This window comes from Zeus faber (genome assembly GCF_960531495.2).
Source record: "Zeus faber genome assembly, chromosome: 12".
Taxonomy (NCBI): Eukaryota; Metazoa; Chordata; class Actinopteri; order Zeiformes; family Zeidae; genus Zeus; species Zeus faber.
In genome coordinates this window covers 25,147,697-25,168,486 of record NC_137196.1, presented here as the reverse complement: position 1 = coordinate 25,168,486, position 20,790 = coordinate 25,147,697, and the positions used below count along the sequence as shown (strand labels likewise).

At 45.3% G+C, this 20,790-nt stretch overlaps 1 protein-coding gene across 1 annotated transcript in view; it reads left to right on the top strand.

Annotated features, from left to right (window-relative positions):
* Positions 1 to 20,790, top strand: part of rnf220a (ring finger protein 220a) — a gene marked incomplete at its 5' end in the record, with an annotated part of 185,023 nt that overhangs the window by 140,599 nt on the left and 23,634 nt on the right. Inside the window, 5 exon segments of the mRNA XM_080010946.1 lie at positions 2,399 to 2,494; positions 6,309 to 6,351; positions 10,462 to 10,586; positions 11,183 to 11,312; positions 20,355 to 20,547. Of these exon segments, the coding sequence (XP_079867072.1) occupies positions 2,399 to 2,494; positions 6,309 to 6,351; positions 10,462 to 10,586; positions 11,183 to 11,312; positions 20,355 to 20,547 (587 nt within the window).

The window sequence follows — 20,790 nt, the reverse complement described above, 5'->3', positions numbered from 1 at the left end:
TTAGTCATATTGTGATCGTACTACGACCTAAGGTATAAAGTCTCGTGTGACAGCATCATTATCGATACGGTGATATTACCCAGTCCTAATATACGACACACATATTAATATGCACACACACTCCCTCGCTCTTTAAAGCAGTGATTCTCAAAGTGGGGTCCGTGGCACTTTTCCAGGGGGTCCTTGAAAAGTAAAAAAAACAATTCTTGATTTTATGAAATTACTTTAATTTAGTTGATGTTTTTTATATTCTGTATTATTAAATGATGCAATACAAATATTTCTTATATATAATATAATTTAATATATAATAATACTATTTTCCCCTGATTTGGATTTGCTCTTTCACATAAATAATTGAGAAGCGTGAGAAATAGGCCAAATATCAAATTATTTTTCGGGACATATGTGAGGTTTATTTTCTCCCACATAAAGGGGTCCTTACGTCCTGTTTGCCAGCAGGTGCAGAAGTTCTCTCTGAAAAAGGTGAAAAGCTTATCTCTCCCCCCACCTGTGGTCAAACTGTTAAATACAAAAAGGGAATTTGGAGTTAAAGAATTAAAGACGATCCGTGCCATCCGGCTTATTCTCCAAACTCCCTCTGAATCCTCCTCTCGGCAGCTCGGTAACTGCAGGTTTTGGTGAATTTGGAATCTCCGCAAAACTGGATGCCGGATAGATGTATCTCATTTTTTAAATCTCCACGGTGGAATTCACTGAAATGTCACCCCCTGCACCCCCCACAAAGAAACCGAAACATTACCACAACAAACCTCAGAAGATAAACAGTTTCCTGACCTTTTTAAACCCTGGTGAAACACACACACACACACACACACACACCTGCAGGCACACACACACACACACACACACACACACACACACACACACACACACACACACACACACACACACACACACACCTGCATGCACACACACACACACACACACACACACACAGACACATACACACACACACACAGAGGAACAACAAAGCCCCGGTGTGTAATGTCCAATTTGCTGTGGCAGCACTGGGAGGGGGTTGGTCATTTCTCACATATTATTATTAGATTACCACTGTGGGACGCCAGCGCCTCTGCTCTGCCCCTTTCTGCTTGATTAATAGGAGACCGCTGTAAATACAAATATTTCACCGCTGCCTCGTAAAAGATATATATATATATATATATATATATATATATATATATACTGTATACACGGTTGCACAGCACGGAAAGCATAAACCTGCAGCAATTGACCCGATACACACACACACATACACACACAGACATACATTCTTTTTAATACTTTCCTTGTTTTTTTTTTTTTGCCTTTTTTTTTTTTTTGCATGAATCGTTTTGTCCGGGTCACATTGTGTTGTGTTTCTATAAATGTGTGTGTTTCTGTTCACGCGTGTTTATGTGTGTGTGTAGTTTATGACAGCTTTATGCACAGACAAAGTGTCCCCTAATGTCACACCGCAGCCGCCGTCCTCCCCTCGCCTCCCCCTCTCTTTCCCTTCCCTCTCCTCTCCACCTTCCTCAATCCCTTCCCTCTCCTCTCCACCTTCTTCATTGCCCTCCCCTCCCTCCTCCCTCCCCTCTGAACTCCTCTTAACATCCCATAAACATTAACTCTAATCAGCGGAAGGGCTTTTATAGACGGAGTCCGCTAGGTTATAGTTATCCTCGCTGCTGGGAGCTGCATGCGTTGACTGTTCTACATTCTTGGTGGGAGAAACTTATTATGATTTATTTTAATTTATTTCATTTTATTTTATTTTAGTATCCGGTTTGTTCATATTTTACAATATTTGATTCCATTATATGATTTATTTTATTTATTCATTGTTATTATTATTTTATACTTAATTTTTCCATCATAATGTATTTATATTTTCGGTTAAGCTCTACTTTTTAATTGTACACTGGAGAGAATTAGAAGAATTCTAATAATTTCTGATTAAGAAGGAATTATACAGCAGCTTTCTTTCTTTATTTTTTCTTTCTTTATTTTTCTCTTTCTTTCTTTCTTTTTTCTTTCTTTATTTCTTTCTTTCTGTCTTTCTTTCTTTCTTTCTTTCTTTTTTCCTTTCTTTCATGGTCCTGGTGATACATGGTAAACATCGTGGTAAACATCTATTTGTGAGCATCATAAAATCTTTTTTCAACCTGAGTAATATCCATATGTTGCATTTTGCTTCCTTGGTATTTGCATGCAGTGTCATTTGGTAGAGGAGTAAAAGTGGACGACTGTAATTGCAATTGTTTGTATTTTTGTCCCTCCTCCTCTCTCCTCTTCCCTTCCTGTGTGTCCTCTTCGTGTCCTCCCTCCATCTATAAATCTCCCTCCTCCCTCCATCCTCTCTTTCTTTCTCCATCTCTCTCTCTCCATCCAGTCGTTGCTGTTGTCGGTGCACATAAAGCGTGAGGGAGAGTCTCCGGTCGTCTCGCCCATGTCCTCTGAAGACGCCCACCACTCCGACAGATACCAGGTCACAAAGACACACACACACACACACACACACACACACACACACACACACACACACATACACACACGCGCGCACACACAGACACTCTCACACACACACACACACACACACACACACACACACACACGCACACACACGTGCGATTGTGGCACCGCCCCTAGAGGCCGCATGCGCGAGCACCTCGTGTCGATTACACACATTGAAGTATTTTTTTGTATTTTTAGAGCTTATTGTGAGTAATCGCCGGGTGTCATGACATACACTGCATATGTATGACCGTATGTATATGTATGTGACAAATAATCTCTTGAACTTGAACTTGAACACACACACACACATACACATACACAAACGCACACATAGAAGCACACACACACACACACACATACATACATGCACACACACACACACATGCACACATATACACCCCACCCCCACCCACACACACACACACACACACATACACACACACACACATACACACTCTCTCTGCTAGGTACCTCAGATGCACAGTCAAAAGTTTAGAGTTTTGAGGTTCTAAAGACCCTCATCTTGGGTTAGAAACATCATTATTATATATAGCCCGCTATTCCACCCAGTCGGAGTTTCAGGATGGTAATAATCGCCGTGAAACCATGTCCGTCCCAATAAAATAACAGGGATGAAAGTTGAAAAGCTAAATTACAAACCAGCGTGTTTGCGTAGCCTTTCACCTCGTAATCGGGACATGGGATCTGAATCCCGAATCCACTTGTGTGAAAGATATGAAAACATTGCATCCAACGGTATAACCTTGGCCCTGTCGCTTAATAACCTCCACCTGATATCTGCTCTTTAGCAAAAGATTTGTCCCAGTGGGAAATGGGTTTTATAAGTGTTCTTCCAGCGGGCAATCATGAGCTCCGGTTTGGCCCTCGTAATAGGCCCTAAATCCTAATTACATCTCAGTTTAGACACACACACACCCACACCCACACACACACACACACACACACACACATACACACACATACTTGGGTAACAACGACCTTGACACATATGCTGCCTATTCTTGACAGACATTTCTACCGTTGTCCAGATTGGCTGTAGGGATTTAACCCGCCCGCAGGCGGTTTTGGGTGGAGTCTGGGTGGTGTTTTCACATCAACGGCCAGAACCCTTAAGGCTGACGGTGGACAGCCTGTTGGAGGAGCGGGAGGGGAAGGGTTGTCGATGACGGGGTGGGATCTGTGCGCGACGTCCTACACTAGTTGGACACTGCGCATGGAGGTGGAGCTGGAGAGGGTTTGATGTCCCACTCCAGTGGGAGAGGATGGAGGAAAACAAGTCGGTTTGGGGATTTGAACCCGCAGCAGTGTTTTCTGTCAGGTCATGAAGTTTAACAACACATCAGGGGGGAAAAAAGCGGATAATAAAAAAAGGGGTTACCAAAGCGGGGTTTGCGGCCCCCTAGGGGTCTCTGAAAGAATTTCAGGGGGTCCTTAGCCAAATTATTATTATATTTTTTTTTTGGGGTTCATTATTAAGTTTATTATGTATTCAGAAAGTTTGAGAACCCCAATTTATTTATTTATTTATTTATTTTCCTTTTACTTATGTCCACGTTCGGCTCTCACGTGGCGCAGCCCCGCCCACGGCTCTCGTCTTCAGGACATCGCCGCCGGTTCCATGGCTTCCGCCGGTCAAAGTTTCCCCCCCGCGGGATTTAATTTGTGCGGCCGTGATGAATTATCGGGTTAAGTGGGTTTTCCCCTCCTCACCATAAAATAAGAACTATTAAGTCTGCGCAAACGTTACAGCCATACGTCGGGGATGACACAGCTCATAAAGGGCTTAAAGCGTTAAAGTAGATTTTCTCATTAAGTGAAACTGCTGAAATCACCTTATATTATACAAATGATTAAGTCAATGGTGCACACCCCCCCCTCGCCGAAAAAGTAATTTATGGAAGACTTTGCGAGACCACCTCTCTTAGTCACTCTCTTCCACTCCCTGCACGTCTCTCTCTCTCTCACTTTTCCCTTCTTTTTTACTTTTTTTTTTTTTTTTACATCCCCCAATTATTTCTTACCCCCCATTTTTTTCCCCTTCCCGGTCCCGCTGCCTCTTACACATGAAACTCTCCCTCGTTCTCTCTATCCATCCTCATTCTACAAACCTGACCTATCTGCAGCCATTTAGCGAGTGTATCATAATGATGTGCCAGTGCTGCGAGTGCGCCCATAATTCAAGTGTCGGCAGTTAGAGAGGGGAGGGACGGAGAGGAACGGGGAGCGAGAGCAGAGGGGAGACGAGCGGTGGAGGGGGCGGAGGCCTGATTGCCCGCGGGCCCCCGTGGTGATGGACGGTGCCTGAACCGGCGCCCACTCACCGTGGCCCCCGCGGCGGCTGGACGGAGACGGGCCGCTGCGGTCAGCACTTCTCCGCTGACACTCGGGCCCACAGGTCTAAACTTCAGAAATTATTTGACAAAAAAAATAATAATAATAAAACAGAGAGTAGGGAATGGGGGAGAGGAGGGTGGGTGGGGCGGGTTGCATTTGCCCTCAATGTATTTGACCGCATCACATTTTTTTAAAGATGTAGAGTCACCAAAAAGGGCCCAGTTGCTGAGTTTGCACTCTGGGCTACATCACAGCTGCCTAATGGGCTCTTTGATTTACACCGCTCATTATTAGAAAGTGCTTACTAGTTACACCTTTTTCATAATTACAAGCGGCATTATATCACTCTTGCATTGCGTGTGTTGGAAGGCTGCGCTTAAAAGTTTGAAGGAACAGATTTAAATGTATTTTTATCGGGACAACCTGATGGTGAAGGTGTGGGCATACGTATTCTATTACTTGGGAGAAATAGATTCTGAGGGTTTTTTCCGCGCCCGTCTTGGAATGTAGATGAAGGGGCGTGTCTTTTTAAACATTCTCTATGTTGGTTTGTTTTAGTTTTTGTATATATATATTTTTAAGCAGAATATATATACATACTCATATATACTATTTATATGACATACTCAATATAATAGTATAATAACATGAAGAGGTATATGAGGTTTTCGTGAATTGCATTTTTGTTGTAATAATTGTAGTTTTTGTCGGTAATGTTTAAGATGGATATGATCTACACTTTATTTTTGGATAATACACACACGCACGCACACACACACACACACACACACACACATATATATATGTGTGTGATATAATTATATATATAATATAATTATATATATTAATAATTTGTATTTTATAATCATACATTTATATCATTTCTAAATTGGTTATTTTATGTTGTTTTCACAAAACAACGAATGAAAACGTAATCAAGTGACGTGTAAGCTCGAATTAAAGCGTATTGCTGACCCCTAGCGACCGGGCGTCACAATAACAGCCCGCGACGTCCTCTCCGAGCGGGGGGGAAGTCACGTGATCACAACAAACCCAACATGGCGGCGGGCATTGGCGCATCCGCCGACTCGGGCGCCACTTTCAATCCCCTTCCATCCGAATAAAAGCGGCGGCAGGAGGCCGCGTTGGGGGCGAAGCTCCGCCGCGGGGGACATTCGACGCGGGTTTGCCGCGGCGAGTTTGAAAAATGCGGTGAATGGAAGCCGGCGGCGGCGGCCCCGTAATGGAGGAGGTGCAGGGCAACAGACATGTAGGTGCTTCGGTTTGTTTACATCCGTCCGCCCCCACCTCCAGCATCCAGCGCAATCTGTGGCCCGCCGCGACGAACAGTGGCCGCGGAACACGGGATGTCGTCCGGTGGATGTCTAACCCTCCTGTTGTGTGTTTCTTTTCTTTTTTGTTATCCACAGACGTTCTTACGAGTGCGGGCAAACAGACACACCAGGTTGAATGGTACGTACACGCTCCACCATGTTGACTTTTGCCGGGACGTGACGGTCTCACGAACATTTACATTTACGAAGCGCGGGGAGGGGCCCCCCGGGGACCCCGGGGGGCCCCGGGACGCAGAGCAGTTCGTTTACCAACTCGCTTGGTTCGTTCACGACACGACACAACGCGACGTGACCGAGCATTTTGAGTTTGGTGCAACTTTTTGGAGCGTGCGTAGGTGGCGGCTCAGATCGGCCCCGGCGCTGGTCCGCTTTTGGGAGATAGGGAGTGAAACATGAAAGGGGCCAGAATGTTTTTTCTGACTCGTTTAAGGGTATAAAGGAACTTGTCATAACTAAAAAATATATATATAAAATTGACAAGGTTTATTTTTTTTTTATTATAGTCAGTCAGTCCGTGCATTACAATAACAGGATGAAACAGGTAGAGGCGTACAAAATGCACAGGGACGTCGTTTTCAACCAGGGGTTATAGATAAGGTTGGATCATAAAAATATTTGTATTCGTTTGAATCGAACACGGCTCTCTGCGCGTCCCGGTCGCCGTGCTCCGTCCCTCCACATCGCACAACCAGAAACTTGTGTTTTTAGTTGTTTTATTTGAAGGAGCACGGAGGAACCGGGCACGATGGGTATCGGTAAGTTATTAACGGTACTACTACTTTTACCGATCCGGTACTTTCACTTAACTACCAGCTACTACTAACTACTCTGACCGCTTCTTTAAAAAAAAAAAAAAAAGAGAGAAACAAATGAAGAGCAGAGTCAACGCTGCTTTCTTTTCTGCGCATTGCGCACGGAGAGGGGGCGGCCGGGGCGCAACCTTCCGCTCGCCCTGCCGTTGTCACTCACCCAGAGCAGGGTCTCCTCCTGCCTTGTTGAGAGCCGGGCAGAGGGAGCCGGCCCCGCCCACCTGGCACAGACAGACGGACAGACAGAGAGGGAGATTTTTTTTTTTTGATTTTTAAAGCATCTTTATTTTAACATTTTCTCTGGTTCACAGTTGCAGACAATACAACAAACGCACTTTGTTCACTAACAGAGTCCTACACGTTAAAAACAGACTGGAAGCACAGGTCGTCCTCCACCAGGGAACGGATGGCGTCATTAAAGCGCCACAGCTTGATGAAGGCGTCCCGACTCTTCATCAGTCTGTGAAAGTTAAAATCAATCAAGACTCTTGCCCTGACCAACGCTACAAACACTCTTCCTAAAACACTCGCCTTTCCCCTCAGTTTGTTCCTCCTCGTGAGGTAGATGGCCATCTTCGCTTCCCCTACTAGAAAATTTGAGATGGAGAGAGAGAGAGATGGAGAAAGAGAGAGAGAGAACACGCTTCTTTGCTCGTTAGAAACCGGTTCTATAGCCTGAACAAAAAGAAAGTAAATGTTCTTAAGTTCTCCAGTACGGTAGTGGTAGTGCTTTGTTTTTGTCCCCTGGGGGCAATTCCCGAAAACACAGGACAATAATAAAGGAATTTCAGGGACAAAAAAGCAGGTTGATGGTAGAATATAAGATGATCTTGCTGTTGAAACTTGGTGTAGAAGAACATTCTTGAATAAAATAGTAAAGGCCGCTAAAGTTCAAAACTCCGACCCGTCAGGAGAGTGAGGGAAATTGAAAGAGGATGCTGTTGACGCCGGTTCATTTAACGCTGTAAAAGTTGAACGTGCTGGTTTATTGATTATTGTCCGTTTCAAACGGTTACATACGCCGTTTTCGCACCGAAATTAGCGGGTTTACCTGGGTTTTTCAAGACCCCCTAAAAATAGGCGATTGACGCCTCGATGCCGCGCACACGGTGGAAAGGGGGCGGGTCTTGGTGCCAGTGTGATTGGGAACAAAACGTCAGAGGAGACGGCACCGCGGCCGCCCGCCACCGTTAAGCAGCGTATCCAGCGCCGGGAGGGAAAATAAATAATATATTGATAATTAGACGGATCTGGTGAGGGAGCACCTACGCTCGCCGCGTTTTATAAATAACACTGCATCTAAAAATAGTTTGTGTTTGTCCTCTGAGGGAGCGATCGGGCGTGTTTTTTTTTTTTTTTTTTTTTTTTTTAAAGGTGTATTTTATTTTACAAAATTTCCTCATTGAAGGAAACAAAAAAAAAAAAAGCGCCGTGCCCCAGTCCGGATTTAAAGATTTCATCCCCGAACTTGAGCCGAGGTCCACGGCCCCAAGCCGCCCGACAACCGCCGTGCCATGTTTACTTCCGTACGACGCCGTGCTGCGCGTGACGTCCTCGTTTACCTCTGTGTATGCGGCTCCAGTCAGTTCCAGTTCACACTGGAATGTGATTTTGGCCACGTTTGAAAAAATAAAATAAATAAATAATAATAATAATAATAATGTGAAAAGCCGAACAAACAAAATCGGGTCCCAGCAATAAATGCGAATTGAGCAAGAAGGCCTGCAGTGTGAACGCAGCCTCTGGTAAAAGCACAAGAAAAGTACAACAGTGGCCTCTTCAGCTGGAAGGGACAAAGTCTCTGCATAATAATGAAAACAAAATAATTCTCTGCATGATAATGAAAACAAAATAATTTGTTATAATGAATTGTTCTGTTTGTAAAATATCCAATGCACATATGTCAACATGCTTAGCCTTTAAGGATTGATATGGAAAGATGTGGGACCTTTAATGACACCCCTGCTCACTGAACCAGTATATCGTATCTATTTCCACCCTCCCAGCCCCACCCGACCCGCTGGATTCCGGCCACAGCCTGTGACGGGGGGGTTTACTTGTTTTAAACTTCACCCTCCACCCTGGGTGGTGTTAAGATTAGGTTTTGGCCAGGTCTCCGCCGGACTTAATAAGCAGGCCTCTCTCCTATTTAACAACACCCCGCCCTGCCCCCCTTAACATTTGGGGTGGGGGGACTTGGCCTTCCTCTCGCTCTCTCCCCTTCCTTCCCTCCCTCCATCCCCCGGTCTGGCGTGGCTGCCGGCCGTCTCTGCTTTCCCAGCCGGCTGAAAATTAACGTCCCCGTGCGCCATTTGCAGTTAAGAAAAGAAAAAAAACTCGAGGGGGTCAATGGCGGCTGTTCTGCTCTGTTAAATTTCTAATTATATGTGTGTGTGAGCAGGGCCGGCGGGTGGGTGTAGATGTGACAGGAAGAGGGGATTGAGAGTCTGTGGGAGGGAAGGGAGGAATTGGGGGGGGGAGGCCTGTTGGGTCACATCACGCTCGTCCGTACTGGTTGTCGCGCGCCGGCGCGGTCGCCCCCGGTGACGCGCCAGCGCCCTTTGAACATCGTCCAAGTTGTGGAACATCCCTCGGAGCCCGTTCTTTATTTGAACACGGGGTCGTGATGACAACACATTGTTATTGAAGCTGGGTGGGCCAGCAACGCTGACGGCGCCCCCCCCCGAAACCACACGCCGGCTGACGGCACGTCGCTCAAGTCGATGATCTACATTTTTCCTCATCTAATTTGTCGCCGTTTAGTTTGTTCTCGTAACGCCAACTCGTTATTATATTTGAAAACACATATTTTCGGTGTACTCTCTGCAAAACCCTGGTCCCTATTTCTATGATGTCTCTTTTTATTCAATGAATAAATCGGAATAACTTAATATTGAAGTCGTGTCACGAAGAACTCACGTTTAAAAAGGAAATAACTTTCAGTATACAGAGTTACACGGCAGTCATTGCACGTGCATTTCAGAGGTGTAGGGCGCTCGGGACCTTTGAAAACCTCAAAACCGACGTGGAGCTCTCATTATCCTTTTTTATCCGATACTGCGAGACACATAAGCTTGTCTGAGCTACGGGCGTCGTTTTGTAAAAAAGGTATTTAAAGCCGCTCGCGGAGGGATGTATTCCGGTTCATTTGAGAGCGGCCTAGCTCGCGGGGGTGCGCGGCGTCGGAGCAGAGAGGTCCGGGGTCAGTTTGGGGTTGCAGAGGTGGAGACGTTTCCCAATGTAGCTGTGGTTCCTTTCACTCTCCATTGTTAATTGTTTCTTTTAAAAACTGCTTTTAAAAAAAAAAAAAATTTAAACACAGAATGACAAGTTGAATTAGGGTTTTGAGGTGCGTAGCATTATCCTCAGTTGCTAACCGTTGCCACGTCTCTCTCCCGTGTCCCCCTGTCTCCTCCCAGCCCGTATAGGGAAGATGAAGAGGAGGAAACCAGAGGAGGGAGGACAGGTATGTCCGCTGTGCAGCGTCCCATTGGCTGGGACCGAGGAGGAGATGAGTAGACATGTGGAACAATGCCTTATCCAGGTACCCCACCCCCCTCCGCCGCCTGGCGCCAGCCGGACGGCCTCTTTCTCTGTAGATGTCGACTCCTTCCTCTCTCTTGTAGATAGGCTCCAGTAACCCTCCCTGTAGATTCTAACCGAGCCAGCCCTAGAAACCATGAACACCGGTGATCTCCAATCAGAGTCCCCCTTTTTTCCCCCCCGTAGGAGCTGACCAGTGAGGCGACCTCCGTCTGTTTTCTGGTCGCCTAACAACGACAAACCTTCTCATGGTTTTCCTGGTTTTGGCGACCCCCGCCGTCCATCCTCCCCTCCTTTTCCTCCTTTCTTTTTCCAACTTTCTACTGGTTTTAGAGCCGCTAACCCTCCTCGCCAAATTAACTAATTCAACACAAACAGAAGTTGATGTCATTTTGAAACCTACGACGCAATCATGGTTTAGATTTTATATGAAAATCAGATATTAAGATATTAATTTATCGAATATTGTCAGTTATTTTTGTATTTCCAAGTCAATCCTTCAAAATCGAAAGAATACCAATGGTAACAGATGTACATGTGTTGTATAATTTGACCTGCGCTGACGTCCACCCGTGTGTGTTTGTGTTGCGGTATCAGCGCGAGGGCGGGTTTGGCGACGACGACTCCGCCGACATGGACGGCGAGAATGGCCGGGGCTTCGAGGAGTACGAATGGGCGGGGCAGAAGAGGATCCGGGCCACCGCACTGCTGGAGGGCGGCTTTCGAGGTAGGCACATGCAAGCGCACACACACATGCACACAAATGTCAAAAACTGATTGAGGAGCAGACACAATACACGGCAGGGTTCCCAGGCATCCCTGGAAAACATGGAATGTAGTTTTGCAGTCATGGAAAAGTCATGGAATATGACTCAAATTGTCCTAATCAGCAAAAATAACAATAGAAAAATCTGGGAGTTGACTGTGTGTGTGTGTGTGTGTGTGTGTGTGTGTGTGTGTGTGTGTGTGTGTGTGTGTGTGTGTGTGTGTGTGTGTGTGTGTGTGTGTGTGTGTGTGTGTGTGTGTGTGTGTGTGTGTGTGTGTCATTGATAAAAATGGGCTGGAAAATGATTTATTGAAAAGAGTGGGGACCCTGAAAGCAGGGTGGAGTGTGACTCGGGGTCTGTAATGGTGCTAGTGGTCTCGTGGCCCCTGGGGTTGGGGATGGAGACCGGTGCGGCCCCCGAAGTCAGGGCAGGGGAAACACATTTTGCTGGGCAATTGACCCGCTGGCTGCCATGGTGTGTGCGTGCGTGCGTGTGCTCGCACTGGCTCCGAAATGCAATTATAGAAGTGGACCTGAGAGCTGGTCACCGGGGACCGCCTCACTCACACAGCATTTCACTCTCAATCTCTTTTTCTCACATTCACTCATTTTCTTACTCCTCATCTCTCTCTGCTGTGGATCCTAACTTTTTTTTTTTTTTTTTTTTTTTTTCTCTCCCCCGCTCCCGCCTGTAATCTTTTATTTATTTCCCCCTTATTTTCATTTTTTGTTTTTCACGTCGACGGATTGAGCCGCCCACAGCCATTTCAAAGCAGTCTGCTTTAAGTTAGAAAAGTAGATGAAAACTGTTTTATTTTCGATATGATTGTTGAAATGGGGCGTCCCTGGAGCGGTCAAAATTATTACATTTTAGCCCCATCGCAATTATTTCAGCAGATTGCAGGCTTTTTGGAGAATCGTTATATTACACAATCATGTTTCCATCCAAATTTAAGCAGGACTTTAAACCAATGGTAGAAATAGTGCACTAAGTAGAATGTTGCTGATTTTCCATCAGTTGCCTTTAGTCAAAGTCTATAGAGAGCCCTTCTGCAATAAGTAGACATGTTCATTACATTTCGTTTACATTTCGTCATTTAGCAGACGCTTTTATCCAAAGCGACTTAAAAGGGAGAATAACAGTTAGGGGGTTAAGTGTCTTGCTCAATGACACATCAGCATGCTACCAGGAGGATTAACAGACATGACAAAGGATAATTATATTGTTAATTGCAATGAATCAACAAAACCTAATTTTAAACACATTAGATTAAGAACAGGTTTTTCCAAAGTCGTTTTTTTTAACACACTTATCACATGTCCAATTAGGGCTGGGAGATAAAACGATCTAGATTATTTTCACAATAAAGTCTTCCGCGATGATAAATTTATGAAATTTATTTTCGATAGATTGTTTGAGTCCGTTTTTTCCTCTACCTGCGAAGACACGAGGCAAACAGCCAATCGTACAGCAGAGGAACAACCACGTGAGGCGAGGGGCCAGTCGTCTGCCCTGTGCCGGGGTCCAGGAGCGCCGGGGCTTCCTCGCCACGGTCTGGGGGAGAGCGGCTGGGTTGAAGGCCCCCCGGAGTTGACGCGGCGGGTCTTCCTCAAACACCAACTTGAACTCAAACTCGCCCTCCTTCCAACCCGAGCCCTGCGATGAAAGAAACAATCCATCATTTTCGGTGACGTCTGGTCTGACAAGGGGTCGGAGAGAGTCCCTCGGTCCGCTCCAAACGCCCCCGCATATAATCTCAAGAGTGCAGATTGGGGAACTTTTCGGGCTGTTCTCAGACGGCAAAGATTTTATTATATATTTAAGTGTATAAAATATATATTCTTTATTTTATTTATTTATCTATTATTATTAATTTCATAATTGTATTTTTTATTTTGGTTATTATTATTTTAATTATTTATTCATTATTGTATTTATTGTTAAATATATATCATGATAATTATCGACATCGACCAATACAAAAAAACATTGTGATAACATTTTTGGCCATATTGTCCAGCCCTATATCCAGTACACCTGAAGAGCATCAGCTTCCGGACGGCTGAGCTCTCAGGATGTGAGGGGATGGAGTCAGATCTTCTCTCCTCCAAGAGGCTCCTTTTAAAGCCTCCCCCTCTCCTTCTTTCATCCCCCTCTCCCTCTCCTCGCCTACTCGTGTTCGATCTGTTAAACACACACACGCTGAGACTTACCTGCTCCCCCTCGTCCCCTTTTCTCTGAGATGGAGGAGGGAAGACAGATCAATGGCCAAATCTCCACTAAATCTTTGGTGTGCCGGCTTCCCATCAGAGGTGGAAGTTCCCAGTTACATTCTAGTTACATTACTATTCGAGTACGAATCCTCTCTGAGAGGGTCATTTATCGAGTATGACTTAATATTGCCACTTAAAGCTGTCACGATTATTACATAATTGCCTAATTGCAATTTTTTTTTAGCTGATAGCAGTCGTTTTGTAAAATCATGAGATTCCACAGCTTCATATTTCTGTCCAAAAGTTAGGGGACTTTTAGGCCAATGTTAGAAGTGTCGCAATACACAGCGAATTACAAGCGTTTCCATCTTCCACATTTTTTATGTTCCAATCTTCAGTATCAATAGATAGCGCTTCTGTAGGTAGACATGTTATTCTGGGCTCATACCATGATAGTGGCATGAAATGAACAAAAAGCCAATTAAATTGTTCATCAGAATTATTTGTCTATATTCATTATTATAAAAAGTAGTTATTATTTTGAAATGTAATAATTATTTTGACATAGAATTAGAGGGATGCTCACAGTTAATCGACCATCGATTAACTGTTAAAAGAATAAAATCGTTTAAGATTTTGTCTTATCGAACTGAACAATCTGCAGTCTTGTTGTTATTGTATTGACGCAGTGTTTGTGCGGCGCAGGGCGTTAGGAGAAAACAAAACAAAGAAACCCAGTCGGGGGTAAGTACTACTCACCGGAACGACAGGGGGCAGTCGAAAAGAAAATGCCCAACGGAGCAAGAAGAAGTAGTAGTAGAAGTCCCCACGCGCCGTGGTGCGTATCAATTAACTTACGATTGTTGGTCCAGGTTAACAACTATCGATTAGGGAAATTATTTTAAATTTGCGTCCCTACAGAGAATACAATGATCTAACAAGCCATAAACACTTACAGATGCAAATTAAGATTGAATTTCAAGAGCAAATAAACCTAATAACTTCTAGCAGCGCAAACACTTGTTCCGTAACCAAGTCTGGCTTTATTGATGTAATTATTTTTGGTTTGGTTGTGTAGGTTATAAACATTATTCGGAAGGTAATTGCTTTTCCAGTAAACAACAAAATTAAAGTACATTTTAGTATTTCAGGTATTTTAAGGAAACGTTCTACCGTGCGGTAGAAGTACTCTTCCTGAAGTATGAATACAACGCCCGGTGCTGTTCTCTTTCCCTGCTCCACACGCCTGGTCCAGGATGTTGAAAGCGGCAGACAGGACCCTTCTGCGGCGCTCTAATGGGGCGGCCTGTGATGTGACACAGATAACTGGGGTGGGCCGAGATAGAGGGGGAGCGAGAGGACTTGAAACACATACAGACGGCACATCGTCAACAAACACACACACACACACACACACACACACAAACACACACAGAGGAACACTCCAAAAGGTGGATTTTGTCTTGAAAGCGCGTGGATGGTTCAAAAGCGCACAGGCTCATCCCCACAGCCCAATCCAGCCGGGTGAGAGGGCGGTGGGGGGTCTGAGAGCGAAACAGATGGATAGACGGATGTTGTGTTTGGGGGTTGGGGGGGTCCCTCAGCCGGATAAAGAGTCTATCCTGTGAAGTGCCACCATCCTTCTCTGCCCTTTGAGATATCTGGGGGGGGGGGCTTTCAAGAGGCCCTGAAGGCAGAAGAAGAGGCAGGGGAAATCGAACAAGCTCAGTTTATGGTGTGTGTGTGTGTGTGTGTGTGTGTGTGTGTGTGTGTGTGTGTGTGTGTGTGTGTGTGTGTGTGTGTGTGTGTGTGTGTGTGTGTGTGCGTGTGCATGCGAGTGACACTTGGCTGTATCTCTTACCGGCTTAACGGGGTTGAAACTGGCGTCGTGGTGTGGGCTGAGAGTCCTCTTTGTCTGGGCTCTGTCTGTATTAAGGTGTAAAATGAGGATGAGCTGTCATCGCAAAACACTGCATGGTGCTTCCCAAAGTCTCCACTCTTACTTTTTCTACTTGTTATCAACTTTTTTTTTTTTTTTTTAACACCTTTTTTACCTGAATTGTTTTACTTTCGGGTGGAAACGTCTCATCTTTTTCCTAACGATCAGTGGAGTGACAGGAAGTCAGACAGACGGAATGATCAAGCGACAGACAGACAGATTCTGACATGCGATAGCGGAGAGACGGGGGAGAAAAGAGGGAGATTATGGTCGGCTTAGACGGCCTGAGAGAGGTAGACGGGGGGAAAAATCCCCTGCTTTGAAAAGAGGACTTCAAAGATGGCCGTCTCATCTTGTATCCCTTTGTGTCTGAGTCTCTCGCTCTCTCTCTCTCTCTCTCTCTCTACACCTGGCACACACACACAATCTCACACACCCACACACCACTCTCTGACCTGTAAATGGCATGGCAATAGTGCGGCGACCTCTGACATTTCCTCCTCTCCCTCTCCATCTTTCTCTCTGATAATCGCTATGGCAACGGCCGTGTCACCGGAGGTCAGCCAATTCGTCGATCGGAGGCGGGTGATGAACCCTTTGATCCCGTCCCTCTTGTCATATTTGGGGAGGTGGTGGGGATGGGGCACGGTGACGGGTATGCAGATTTGGTGCCCCGTGGTTTGTCCAAAAGCGTGTCACTCGGAAAGGAACACATGTATTTGGCGTGTTAAGAGTCAAGGATATGCAGGGGGTAGCGCGGGTAATGAGACGTGTGTGTGTGTGTGTGTGTGTGTGTGTGTGTGTGTGTGTGTGTGTGTGTGTGTGTGTGTGTGTGTGTGTGTGTGTGTGTGTGTGTGTGTGTGTGTGTGTGTGTGTGTGTGTGTGTGTGTGTGTGCCTTATTGATTCCCGGTGAAGAGGTGCGGCAGATAAGGCCGACTCAGGGAAGGAAATGGAAGGAACTAACGATGTAAAAATTGATAAAGCTCAAGTAGAGATTAGAGGAAGAACTCAATGTCACCAGCAAGGAAGAAGGGGGAGGAAGAGAAGGAAGCTATTCAGGATAAAAATGGAACTTGGAGGGAATGGATAGATAGGTGGATGAATAAGAAGAGATTCAGGTGAGGAAGGAGGGGAGAGAAATTAAAACGTGAGGGGGTTGAAATAATGGATTGAATAAGGGGACGGAGGAGGAGGGGGGGTCATCAGTGTTGCGTTGGGTGAGTGAAAGGCAGTTTTAGTGAGGCTGACCTTTCCCTGGCCAGATTAGATTGGCCTGCCAAGACCGCTTAGAGGGACAGATAGTAGCACCCGGCGTGTACACACACACACACACACAGAGTGTACATCCATGTAAACCTCCACATGCACACACTAGCCCTGCTAAAAACATGTGATTTCCAAATAAAGGCTGACTTCCTGTCATGATTAGGGTCCACCCGTGCATCTCAACGTCGTCCGTCGATTGAAATGCAATCAATTAGATATTATTAAACACCTTCCTTTGGTACTGTTTTTACTTCCACCGTCCTTACTCTGACCCAGAGCGATCATCTCAAGACAAAATGGGCGTCGTCCAAAAAGTTCAATTTTCTACTTACTGGCTGCTGTTAAGTCGTCATGGTCAACAGGATCCATACGTCGATCGATTGATTTGATTAGCAGCGATTCTCCCTCCCACCCCTCTCTCTCCCATTCGCTGTACGGGCGATGACATGAACAACGACCGCAGCTCTGATGGGGATTCCAATTTGTGTGTTTCATCTGTTGCTGTTTGGCTTTTAACACAAAGGGCTATTTCTGCATGCTAACCGCATTTTGTTGGGGGCCAGATTTTCAACCCGTAATTTTTAACACCTGTAAGTCTGACGGAAATAAATCAAATTATCTTCATCAATTAAAAAAAAAAGGCCTAAAATGAATCAATGCATTTGTAGGTAATGTTCTCTGAGGTTTTGTGTTCTTAAATGTACCTTGCTTCTTCTGCATAGTCACATGGTTTTGGGACTAAAACCCGAGAATGCATAGGCAACTCGACCTGCCTGGAATGCATATTTTGGGTCAAAAATGATCGGGCTTAAAATCTGATTTGTTTTTTCATTCACAAGGTTGTTCTAAATATTGAAATAGCTAATATTTAATTGAAGTAACTGAGAAACTATGCGTCGACATCATCGGAAACACCTTAAAATAAAGAATGGAATTTGAGATCTTCTCGGCCAGCTTTAGGCCACGTAGTCCTTGGTGAGTGGTGCGGGCCGCCTGCTGCTGTCTTCCCACTCGGACCGCACGGCTTCATTATCGCTCTCTGATCCCTCTCTTTTTTAACACGGAGGTTTCTCTGGTGTCTGTTCCCCGAGCGTCTGGATTTATACGGTGCGGCCTTCGTTCCCATACGCTCCCCCCGGCCACCGAGACCAAATAAAAGTTAAAAGGTCCCTTTTATTTGACCACTAAAAACCACGGGCCCGTGGTAAATGGACCTAGCCTCGGTCTCCCATTTTTAGCCGACCCTTTCACCATCACCCCCCGCTCGCCTAATGATCAGTCTCTCTTTCTCCACTCTCTCTCTCTCTCTCTACTCCTCTCTGTCTCCATAGCTTTTCTTCCTCAGAGGGAAAGAGAGGAATGAATGACATGGTTTGAGCAGGTGGGAATAGCAGGGGACAAAAGGGCATAGCCACGAAGTAGGGCTGGGGTGTATGTCGTTATAATGTCGATATTGTGATGTGACACAAGATGTGGTCTCGGGTTCCGCTTATTGTCATATTGTGATGTAGTTAAGTCTTTAAGGGGCGATACAGTTAAGAAATGCCATTTTTCTGAACGTCATGCTCTGTTCTGGATGCTCTCATCAACGCCTCCAGCTGCTGGGTCATGAGATCCACATGAACAATGATTGTTTCTCTCGTATGCCTTGCGTGTGAATATCTTACGACGGCACCAATCGTCATTGCCAAAATATCGTCAAATTCAAAAAATAAAAAAATTACCGAAATATTGTGGCATTTCATGTAGTAAATAACGCCCAGCCCTGCCATGAAATCCCCATGCAGAGTTGCGGTGAAAACAAGATGGACAGGACAGTGTCTGCTTCCAAGCTCTACGGTAGATGGGCTGTGTTGCTGCTGCTTGAGGACGTATCGGGAAGGAGCTGCTGTATGTCAGCTCTGCGTCTGCACGTCCACCAGATTGGAGCGGTTAAGAACCACTAAACTTCTCTGCTAAACAGATTAACTTGCTTAATTCTCAACCAATTTTCTTGAAATTAGTTTGTTATAATGTGAGAAATTAAAACCTGATACTGGTTACTTGTTGGTATTAAATTGGTTTACTGTGGGCGGATCTCAACATTTTTAAAGGAAGACGGTATCATGCGTGCCTCGTATTGCACCTTAATTTAACAATTGAATACTGAATGTTTTGTTATTCTAAGATTTTATTGAAATTGGAAATCTTGAATGTTGTTTTCCTTTTAAGACCATAGGCAAAGTTCCTTGTTTTAAGTGTTTAACAGGGTAAATGGAAAGAAGTTATATTTGTCAACCTCTTTTTCTTTCTTTTATTTATTTATTTTATATATATATATATATATATATATATATATATATATATTACTTTTTTTTGGTAATCCCAAAAATTATCCGATCTGTGACTCAGAACCGTGATATGATCCCAACCCTGAGTTTCGGGATCTGTTGCAACCCCTAAACTGAGACTCTGTCCCGCTGCAAAAGATGGCTGTCTCCACACACACGCACAGACAACACTAGTGCAGTGGGGAGTTTGCGTAAATTGGGCGAGGTGTAAATAAGATGGCTGTCAGGCCTGTCTGTTCGCAAGACGTGCAGGAACCGCCTCCATGCTACAGCTTAAGTGCAACACATGCACGCACACACACACACACACCTCTTACTCGGGTGGGATAGACGGGGTTTAAGTGACACGGAGACGGACGCACACCAAAAAGAGGCTATCTTCACATGGGCGGATAGACAGAGCGAGCGTAAGTGATGGAGACACACACACCTTCAAGCGGGTTGAAGAACATGGTGTAAGTAATGGAGATTCACCCCTCCCCCCCACACGCACACAAACAACATGGCGTAAGTGACAGAAGGACAGACAGTCTCACACAGACAAGGAGACGGGAGAAAGAGAGACAGAGGGAGGGATAGACAGAGAGAGACTGTTGCTAAGTGAAGCTGAAGGGAGCAGTCAGGCAGTGGCGAGAGTTTGTCTGAGCGTTCATCACTAGGTTTATGGAGGTGTCAGTCCTGTGTGTGCGCACGCACACACACACACACACACACACACACCAGTGCAGCGATATATATGGCCGCCACGTCCATCTTCATCAGGACACCACAAATCTCCCTCTCTTCTGTCTTCCGACCCCTTCCGTGGTTCCCTTTTCTCTTCTCCCCCTTCTTGTGTGATGCAGCTTTTATGCCCCAGGGTGTCTGTACAATGTCCTTAATTCAGTTTTACAAATATTAGGCCTTTTAATAGTCTTGCATTTGAATTCATGGGGTAATTTCAACATACACTGATTTTATTTTCCATATATTTATTTTTATGTCAAAGTTCTACTTGCATCGGCGTCAACATTTCTGGTGGCCATCTGATGTTCATATCAGAAACCTGCTTGTCTTTTTTTTGTTTGTTTATTTTAGTGAGAACATTGTTCATGATGCCACACAAAAAGTGTCCAAACTGCATTTCCACATTAAAAGAAACAACCAGTCAGCAGGTTCTGTCTTTTTAATGTGTCCTCTTCTTGGGAGTCGTTGGTTTAATCCCTCCGTCTCTCTCTCTCTCTCTCTCTCTCGCTCTCTCGTTTCCCCTCCAGGAACAGGCTTCGCCATGTGCAGCGCCAAGGAGAGCGCGGCGGACAGCGACGCCGACCTGGACGTGGACGGCGACGACACCCTGGAGTACGGCAAAGCCCAGTACACAGAGGCCGACATCATCCCCTGCTCCGGGGCCGGGGAGGACCAGGGCGAGGCCCGTGAGAGGGAGGCGCTGCGGGGGGCCGTGCTCAAGTACGTGGACGATTAGAAGCGGGAGAAATTATTTTACTTAATTATTATATTTTTTTTAATATCCCCCTATACCCTCTCTGTCGACTTCAACAGTGATCTTTTAGGTGGATATTAGAGGTGGTGCTGCAGAGTGGTGGGGAATTTGGTTTCTTTTGAACTGGAAGATCAAAAGATTTAACCAACAACAGTTTAAAAGCTGCCTTAAAGCTGCATTAAGCGATATTTCTGCCGATTAAATCGAAT